We start from the raw sequence: 9,673 nt of genomic DNA, 5'->3' as shown, positions 1-9,673 counted from the left end.
GGAACACGCACGCACGCACGTACGTGCGCCACGCACCGCGGCTTCTCCCCTCCCCTTCGGCTTCGCACGCTCGGGGCGGGCGCAGGCGCAGGAGGCGATCCTTCGGTCGCGGTGGCGGAGCGCAGGCGCGGGAGGCGCGGCCGAAGCGGCGCAGGCGCGGGAAGCGCGGCGGAGGCGGCGCAGGCGCGGAAGGTGACGGAGCGGCAGCGGCGGACCCCCCCCTCCCTGACTGACCGGGGGCCGACGGGCCGCGAGCGAGAGAGGGATCGAGCGAGCCCCGCGGGCCTGACATGTCCCGGCGGCCCCGGCAGCCGCCCGCCCGAGCTCGCGGGGCCTCGGCCCAGGCATGAGCTGGCTCTTCCCGCTGAGCAAGAGCGGCGCGTCGCCCGCGGCCGGAGGCGGAGGCGCGGGGGGCGGCGGGGGCGGAGCGGGGGGTCTCACCAGCCTCCAGCAGCAGAAGCAGCGGCTCATCGAGTCTCTCCGCGCCGCGCACGCCAGGTGAGGGGCCCGGCCCGACTCGGGCCAAGGCGCGGAGGCGGGCGAGGCCCCGGGAGCAGGGCGGGGGGGGGGGCCTCGCTCCCGCGGGGCACCCCCCCAGCACCTCGTAGGCGCCTCCGTGCGCTGGAGTGACCTCACGAGGAGGCCCCCCCCCCCGCCCCTGTACCGGGGAGGGCCTCGGGGCCGGGCCTTTAGACCCCTGGGTAAAGTGAGGCCACGGGGCAGAGGGTCTCCCTCCAGGGGTGGGGGTGCGCAAGCCACGCATCGGCCGCCTCTTGTACATTTCTCCCCCACGGGGTCAAAGGGCGCGGCCCTCCTTTTGGCTACAGCTCTCAGCGTTGAGCTTGTCACCGGAGCCTCCGCGGCCGCGTGAAGTAGGGCCGAGCCGGGCACTAGGCAGGACTCGAACTTGGGACCCTTGGGCCGGAGTCCCTGGCCGTAGGTGGAGACGCGTGTGGGCGGTGACAAGCCGCAGGTTCTGGGCTTCGGGGATCCAGGAGAGGGAGGACCGCTGGGGTGGGGGCGCCGGAGCGAAGGCTGGCCATAGGGAGCCCGCTGCTCAGGACCCCCTGGAGGGGCGCTGCATGTGCCCCGCCCCCCGGTCGGGCCGGAGCCTCGGGCTGTGGGGGGGGCCCACGGGAGCCGTGCTTGACCTCTCAGAGGGGCCGCCCAGAAGGCCCCCACCCCTGCGCCTTGACCAGCCTGAGGGGGACCCCGGCCGTGCAGGCTTTCATCTCTGGGGCCCGCCCGCTTCTCTGGCTCCCCACCCGCGTCACGCCCGGGGCTGTGCCCTGCTCCCCCGGCTCCAGCCTCCAAATTGGAGGCTCCCGTGGGGGTCCTGGCTCCTCGTGCGGATCGATGGCCCTTCTCTGCAGACTCCCCTCAGCACCTCGGACCACTGCAGCTGCCTCAGTTCGGTCTCCTTGTCTCCAGTCTTGCTTCTCTACCTGGCCCCCAGAGGGACCTTCCCGAAGCCCACGTCTGACCCTGTCACCCCCGGCCCTTCCCCCCCAAGTCAAGTGCAAAACGCTCCTGTCTGGCATGGGAAGCTCTTAGGGCCTTGGCCATGTCCAGCCTTGTTGTTCCTCACAGGGGACCTTCCAACCTTCCGTCCCTCCCCCTCCCAGGGCTTTACATTGGCCTTCTCTGCACTGCGGAATCCCCTGACCTGCTTGTCAGATCCCCAGCTTGTCTTTCCTTCCAAAACAACCTTGAAATCGTTTTGTGTATAGGTACACGTGCCTATATGCATGTACCTGGGTGCACATACCTAAGCGAGCATAGATGGGGCTCCCCAGTTAGAACGTAACCCCCTTGAGGGCAGGGATCCTGTCTGTTCATCGTATTTGGTACCTGTTGATTGATACTATGTTTTTTTCAGTTTGTCAGCCAGCCCAGAAGGCAAAAGAAACATTTCAGAAATGTTTTAAGGAGTAGCTACCTCCCTGAAATATGGATATAGTTTCCCCAAGTGTCTTTCCTGCCTTTGGTGCATTTGCTAAGAGTTTTAAGTCTCCTACCTTCACATCTGCCTCGTCAATAATCCGGCATTCTCTGAGCAGCCTTAAGTGCTCCCTAAGCTTTAGAAATGCACAGTAAGGCAAGATCTGCCCCTGCCCTCAAGGATCTCCCAGTCTACCTGGAGAGTGCCCAGAGAAGGGGACATCTGGAGGAAGATCATCCCAGGCATGAGGAACAGCCAGTGCAGATGAAGAGAGGAGACCCACAGTAAATGGTGTGTGTGTGTGTGTGTGTGTGTGTGTGTGTGTAGGAATAGGAGGGAGCTAGGTTATGAGGAGCCTGATACCTTACCTGTTCCCCCCCCCCCCAAAAGGTTTTTTTAATCTTAGAAACAGTAGGGAGCCATGGGAGGTTATTGAGTAATGCAGAGAAGTATCAGACTACTTTTTTTTTTTTTTGTCGGGGCAATGGGGGTTAAGTGACTTGCCCAGGGTCACACAGCTAGTAAGTGTTAAGTGTCTGAGGCTGAATTTGAACTCAGGTCCTCCTGACTCCAGGGCCGCTGCTTTATCCACTGTGCCACCTAGCTGCCCCCCAGAATATATTTTTGATGAAAATCATTTTGGCAGGAGAGTGATCTGAGACCGTGGAGGGTAGGAACCAGCATTAAGCACTGACCATGTGCCGAGTGCTGGGAATAAAAATACAAGAGAACAACAATGTGGAGTCTACCCTTGAACTCTCACTGGGGAGACAAAGCAAGGCAGGTATTGAATTAAGCTTGTGACTGTAAGTTGGAGAGAAGGGGCTTGTTCCAACTACGTTGTAAAAGTGGAAATGAGACATGGCAGCAGATTTGGGTGGTGAGTGAGGGAGAGTAGAGGACATCCCCAAGCCTGCCAGGCCCTGCAGAGGAATCGGAGAGCAGAACAGGCGAGAATGAGGCTCTGGTGTAGCCTTGGAAAGGGTGGGATGGCAGGATGGAGCCTTGCTGGGGGTGCATGGAGTGAGTGGGCGTGGCTTGGTTAGCGAATTCACTCTCTCATAAGTGAAGTTTTATAGGGTTGAACTACAGTTGTCTAGGAGTGATCTTCCATGTATCCCCTCCATGAGCACCGAGGAAGCAAATGTGAATGAGCCCCACCCTTAAGACTTCTGTGGGAACACCGAAACAGCAGCACAAGAAGTTACCGGTGCAGTAACAGCTGCTTGGGTCCCCTCTGTACAGACGGACACTAGTCCATCTCAGCTCACACTGCAGCAGAGCAGTCCTGTCTCTTGCCTCGAAGCGGCTGCACCAAACCTCCTCTCCCCAAGCTCTCCGTGCCACACTTTCCCATATGCCCAAGAGAGGTCCCCGACTCATACTCTGTTGAGAAAATAGAGGTTATTTGCCCATTAGCTCCCTCCCTTCTGTCTTCTGCTGATGTTCCAGCCCTCCCTCTGCTCTTGGCTGGCTGGCTGTCTAGACAGTCATCTGCTCACACTATCATCTTTGGTTTCTCTTCCTTGATGCCCACCTGGAATTTGGGAGAGCAGGTTTCAGAGTATTCAGGGGGAGAAGAGCAGGATCCCTCGAACTAAAATTCTGTAAGAGAAGTCAGCCAAGAGGGATGGGATACGGTCGGGACTGAAGACAATGAGGAAGGAAAAGAATGACATTGGAAGCCCTGGGAACGTGCCAGCCAGATGAGGTCTTTAAGGGAAGGAGAAGGGGGAAGCAAGAGCCGGTAGTGAATGGACGGATGGCCTGGTGCTGTAAAAGTGGAGCCAGGTGTTGTAGAGCAACAGAAAGAGCTGGAGGAGATGCCAGGCAGCAGCGGCCACAAGGATTCACACTTAGCTTTGGGGAGAAGAGGACGAAAGTCGAGAAATGGGACGTGGTAACTGGTGACATAGAAGCAGTGTTCAACTCGAAGCTTCTGTCAGGAGGGACAGGACTGTGGGGATGCACATACATCCAGCTCCCCCGTCCCTATGCAAGGAGTGCAAAGTTGTTTTCCTGAGTCCCGAATGAAAAGAGGAGGCGCTCATGCTGGCAGATATGACCGGGCCACGCCAGGGAGTGGGGAGGGCTGGCCTGCCTGCCTGTTTTCAAAACAGGGGCAGAAAGGAGTCTGCAGCCCCTGGGCCAATGAGCTTGGTTTTAATCTCTGAGGAATACAGGGCATATCGTTCAAAGGGAAGCAGGTGAGTGAAGATCTAAGACCGGGTGTTGTGACCCCGGAGAGGCCCTGCCGCGCAGCCCCGATTGCCTTTTGTGACAGGAGGCTATGATGTTGAAGAGAGGAGTAACGGGTGCACAGACATTAGCAAAGGCCTGGACGGTCAGACTTCTGTCTGATTCTTGGCACCGGTCTAGGGGGGCTGCACGATAACAGGGTTGGGCTGTTTCAGAACTGGTTGATGGCCAAGCCCTTGAGATTCTGTTGCTCTCCAGCACTAACGATGTTTAACTTTTTTCTTTTCAACAGCATAGCTGAAATACAGAAAGATGTGGAATACAGATTACCGTTCACAGTAAACAACCTTACAATTAACATCAATATGTAAGTAGTCTGTTGTATTTCCCACTTGAGTTTGCTTTGCAATCCTGTTTTCCCCATAACTGGTGATTTCTGCAAACATATAATTTTTCACAAAGATTTTGCTGGCATTTCTAGGTCACAGAGAGTTTTATATATTGGGGTTGTTTTTTTTTTTGGTGAGGCAATTGGGGTTAAGTGACTTGCCTAGGGTCACACAGCTGGTAAGTGTTAAGTGTCTGAGGCCAGATTTGAACTCAGGTCCTCCTGACTCCAGGGCGAGTGCTCTATCCACTGCACCGCCTAGCTGCCCCGAGTTTTATATATTGTGAGCTTATTTGAAAAACAACAGCTTTGTGAGATAGGGACTACGGGCATTTATCCCCACTTTACAGATGAGGAAATGGAGGCTCTGGAGAGCCTTGTCCTTGGTCACATAGATGGAAAGTGGAATTTCAGCTCCTTGCCAAGGCTGTCTGTGCCTCCACCCTCTCCCCTCTCACTCTCTTCTTACAATCTGGCTTCTATCATTCTATCAGACCTCTCTGTCTCTAAGATGTCCATTGATCTCTTAGTTGCCAAATCCAGTGGCCTTTTCTCTAGCCTTAGACACCGCGGATCCCCTCTCCTCCTTGATCCTCTCTGTTCTGGGTTTTCCTACCTATCTGACGACTCCTTCTTGTTGCTGGATATTCAAGCAGGACATGCCTGCTCACTGCGGGGGTCCTAGGGCTCTGTCCGGCCCTCTTTTCTTCTCCCTCTCTATCACTTCACATGGGGATCTCATCAGCTCCCATGGATTTAGTGATCAGCCCTATGCTGATCCTCAAATCTACCTGCCCTGCCCCAACCTCTCAGCTGACCTCCAGTTGCCTTGCAGACATCACAGAGTGGATGTGCAGTAAACATCTGAAACTCAGCACATCCGAAACAGAACTGGCTGTCTTTTCCCATGACCCCCGCCCCCTTATTTTCCCTGTTATTTGTTCAGGGCAGCCCCTCCTCCCAGCCCCTCGGGCTCCCAACCAAGGAATCCTCCTGAGTCCCTCCCTGTCTCTCCCCTCCTGGCCCAAGCTAACACTGAGGCCCATTGCATTCACCCTTTCGGCTTCTCTTGGAGATGCTCTTCTCCCCTCTGATGCTGCCAGCCCTCGACACCTCCCCCTGTACTAATGCAGTCGCCCGTCTCAGGTTTCTCCCTTCTCCGGGCCATGCTGCATCCAGCCACCAGAGCGATTCTCCTAACGCACAGGTCCAATCACATCACCCCTTTCCTCAGTATAAAGTTCAGGTACAAATGCCCTTCATCGCCAAAGCCTGGCTTCCCTTTCCAGTCACCTCACCCCTTCCTCCATCCAGGGACACGGACCTTGGGGCTGTTCCACCGCCAAGACCCTCCATCGCTCAGCTCTGGGCATTCCCTCCAGCTGTCCTCCAGGCCTGGAATGCTCTTCCCCCTCCACTCTGACCGCTGTCCTCCTGGGCTTCCTTTAGGTCCTGACTGAAATCCCATCTACTGCTAGAAGCCATCCCCAGCCCTTCCAGATCCGAGAGCCTTCCCACAGTTCATTATTTCCTGTTTCTCCCATGTACACCTCGTTTGTATGTATTTGTCTGTTGTCTGCCCCATTAGACTATGAGCTTCTTGAGGGCAGGGACTGTCTTTTGCCTTTCTGTGTCCCCAGCACTTGACCCAGTGACCGGCACATAGTAGGAAGTCCCTGGTCAGACCCGGGCTTCAAGAAAGCTTTGTGAAGGACATGCTAGGGGAGGGGGGAGAACCAGGGAGGCAGGGAGACCAGGGAGGAGGCTGTTGCCACCACTCGGGCAAGAGCTGCTCATGGCCTCCACTATAGCGTTCTCTGTGGGGGAGATCTGGAAAAGGTAGAATCAGCAAGACTTGGCCGTTGATTGAACATGGGGAGAAGGAAGAGGGAGAAGATGATGCCAAGGTTAGAAACTTAGGAGACGGGAAGAACAGTGGCATCCTCAACAGAAGCAGCAAGAGGTTGGGGGTGGATGGGGTCCGTTTTAGACACGTTGGGGTGTCCAGTGGGCAGCTGGGGAGGTAGGGCTGAGGCTCAGGTGGGAGTGTAGATCTCAGTGGCGTCTACATAGAGGGGGGCCTGGGACAGAGGGCCCCACAGTTAGGGGTGCACTGGGGAGAAGACTGAGAAGGGGGTGGGGTGGTTAGCAGTGTCAGGGGGAGTACAGGAGTCAAGGGGGGGAGGACTGACTGCTCCAAGGGGCTGAGTGAGATCACGTGACTCATCATTAGTAGGGCTCAGGCCAGAGAGGCAGCTGTTGGGGGACAAAGGAAAGGCTCAGTTTTTACTGTCCTGAGTTTGAGGTGCGGGTGTGTCATCTGGGTGGGAAATGTGGGACCGGAGGGGCCTCTGGATCACAGGGGAGAGAAAAGGCCTGAGCCTTGGGGCAGTTACACACTTTACCGGGAAGGAGAGCAAAGAGAAAGGAGCAGGCGACACTCCTTTTTGTCAGGTGCTTGTTATGTATACGCGTGGTGCTTGCCTTCATGTAAGGCAAGAAGGCAGCGCCCAAAGGAAGCTGAAGGAGAAGAAGGGAGAATAGTACCCGAATGGGGGCATGGCGGCAAAGGCCATGGAGTCAGAAGAGGGAAGTTTTCAGAGCCAGACTCAGGATTCTCGAGGGCACTACAAGGAGAAATGGCAGGCATTGGAGGCAGAAGCAATCCCTGCTGATTTCACTGCCAAGAAATAGCCCAGAGGTGCTGGCCGTGAGGGGCCACCCCGCTCTTCCTCTCTGTGTTTTGGGCAGGCCTCTGGGTGGCCAGACAAGACAGCTAGCCCCTGTGGACAGACCCCAGCAGTTGGAGTTCCTTGGAATTAGCTTTTGACTAAAGGTAGCCTGAGAAAGGCCTGGAGGCCAATGAGGAAAGCAGGCATCAGATCCCAAAAGGGTAGGAGGTGATGCTGACAGTCTTAACGGTCAACACAAATCTGACTTCTTTTGCCTCCCGGCCACTTCTTCCCCCACTTTGAGAAAGCAAAGAAGACAAATCCCCTGTTACAGACATGTAGCTGAGCAAAATGGAACCCATCCTGATCTGTCCTGAGCCCATCCCTTCTCCATCAGGAGATGGCCATCCTGTTTCATACTGAGACCCCGGAATTGTGGGCAGTTGTTGAAAAGCTGCTCTTCCTACATGGCCACTGGGAATAGGGGAGAGATGAGGGGTGTGATCCATGGGGTTCCCGTGTCCTGGGACAGAAGGCCAGCACTCCTCACGTTCAGTTCTCTTGTCCAGCTGGTGAGGCTGTCTCATTTTTGTGCCCTCCTCTCTGAAGTAAGCCCTATAGGTTGTGGGAATGGCGATGAGGGGGGAGTCCCCTTCCCAGCTGGGCATCCTTAGACACACGTGTGCCTTCGATTTTGGGGACTTGCTTATCTCCTAGCAAGCTCCAGGACCATTAGGAGGCAGTGAGTTTGGGTTGTGATTGGGCCTGGGCCTCACCAGTATTCCCCATGTGCCGGTCACAGACTGGGGGCTGAGCCCTAGATGACCAAGAAGGCCCTTTAGCATCTGCCTGGGGAGGAAGCCGAGGGCGTGTTTGTAAATACCTGCATGAAGCACCAGGGGCTTCCAAGGAAATGCCAATTAAATGGAAATACAGAGAGTACATTTTTGGTTTGGGGGTTTTTGAGGCAATTGGGGTTAAGTGACTTGCCCAGGTCATACAGCTAGTAAGTGTCAAGTGTCTGAGGCTGGATTTGAACTCAGGTCCTCCTGACTCCAGGGCCGGTGCTCTATCCACTGTGACACCGAGCTGCCCCCAGATAGTACATTTTTTTTAGAAGTGTACTGGACTCTGGGCTGTCAGTTTTACAATGGACCGGCCGGCATTTGCTGACAAGTCACATGGGGTTGACGGTTGGGCACACATTTGAAGACAGTGAAAAACCACATAACTCTTAAATTATTTAGTGATAAGTGTAATAGCCTTCAAGCTAGCAAATGTACAAAGCAGGGAGCAGAACCTTGCTCCAAACCCACAGCTTTTTCATGAAGGAAAAATGAAATGGACAAAGGAAGGAACTGGGGCCTGCCGGGCCTTGTCGTCCACTTCTGTGCTTGCAAAGAGACACTCTTGAGGCTTGTTCTTGGGCCCAGGCTTCCCCTTGGTCCACGTCAGTACCTTTGACTAGAGGGTCGATTTGGCCACCCTTGAACCTCGTCACATATTTTGTTTGTTTGGTGTTGAGCCAACAGCAGAAGCTCTGGGTGCTGCTGTGCCGGTGGTACCGTTGGGCAGTGGCCCCCTGCAGACCCCTCTGGTCTGGGCTGACCTCGGGGGCTCTGCCTGCTCCCCGGAGCCCGATTCTCCCCGGCGTGGCAGTCCAGAGGCTGGCTGCATTTTCATTGCCTAGCTCTAGGAGGACAGTGTGTGGTGAATGTAGGACTTACCATGTCTTTTTCTTCTGTTCCACCCCCCTAGCTTTCTTCCTCCTCAGTTTCCTCAGGAAAAACCAGTGATCAGTGTTTACCCTCCAATACGACATCCTTTAATGGACAAACATGGAGTGTACGTTACCTGTCCATTAGTAAACAATGTAGGTATACGGCATTGGTTCGTCCAAATAAATAGGGAAGCCCTCCTCAATGGTAATTCACCTGAAATCTGTTTGAGATGTTGCGCTTGTGAGACTGGGGCTGGGGAAGGCTTCCATTGGGTGTTTGCTCTGGTGCTGGACCCTTCGATAGCTTTCATGGGCAGTTGCTCTCTTTCTTCCACCAGGAGCACAGTACCACATGATTCTTCCTCACCTGGGGGCCAAGAGACCTTGTTTTTGCTTTTTAGAAGGATTGGAATCAGAGGGTCCCCATCATAATTTTTAGTGTCTCCTCCTGCATGGCGAACTTAAACTGTGCCTTCAGAGCTCATCCCTGAACTCAGTCGCTGAAATAGTTGGATAGTTCTCTTTGAGCTCTGATTAATTGTATGGGATGGTCTGGGACTCGCTCGGCTCTCAAGGACATGTCTGAGTCCCGAGCAATTGGCCCACAAACCCACTTTCTTTCTTTTTTTTTAATTATTTTAAATTTATTATTGTTGTTTTTTTTGGTTTTTTTTGGTGCGTGGGGCAATGGGGGTTAAGTGACTTGCCCAGGGTCACACAGCTAGTAAGTGTCAAGTGTCTGAGGCCAGATT

At 55.0% G+C, this 9,673-nt stretch overlaps 1 protein-coding gene across 1 annotated transcript in view; it reads left to right on the top strand.

Moving 5' to 3' along the window:
• Positions 1–346: 346 nt before the first annotated feature.
• Positions 347–9,673, top strand: part of VPS37A (VPS37A subunit of ESCRT-I) — a 30,385-nt gene continuing 21,058 nt past the window's right edge. Inside the window, 2 exon segments of the mRNA XM_043971537.1 lie at positions 347–498; positions 4,434–4,508. Of these exon segments, the coding sequence (XP_043827472.1) occupies positions 347–498; positions 4,434–4,508 (227 nt within the window).

The sequence above is a fragment of the Dromiciops gliroides genome, chromosome 6, assembly GCF_019393635.1.
Source record: "Dromiciops gliroides isolate mDroGli1 chromosome 6, mDroGli1.pri, whole genome shotgun sequence".
NCBI classification, from domain to species: Eukaryota; Metazoa; Chordata; class Mammalia; order Microbiotheria; family Microbiotheriidae; genus Dromiciops; species Dromiciops gliroides.
The sequence above is the reverse complement of the archived record's forward strand: the minus strand, read 5'-3'. Positions and strand labels throughout refer to the sequence as shown.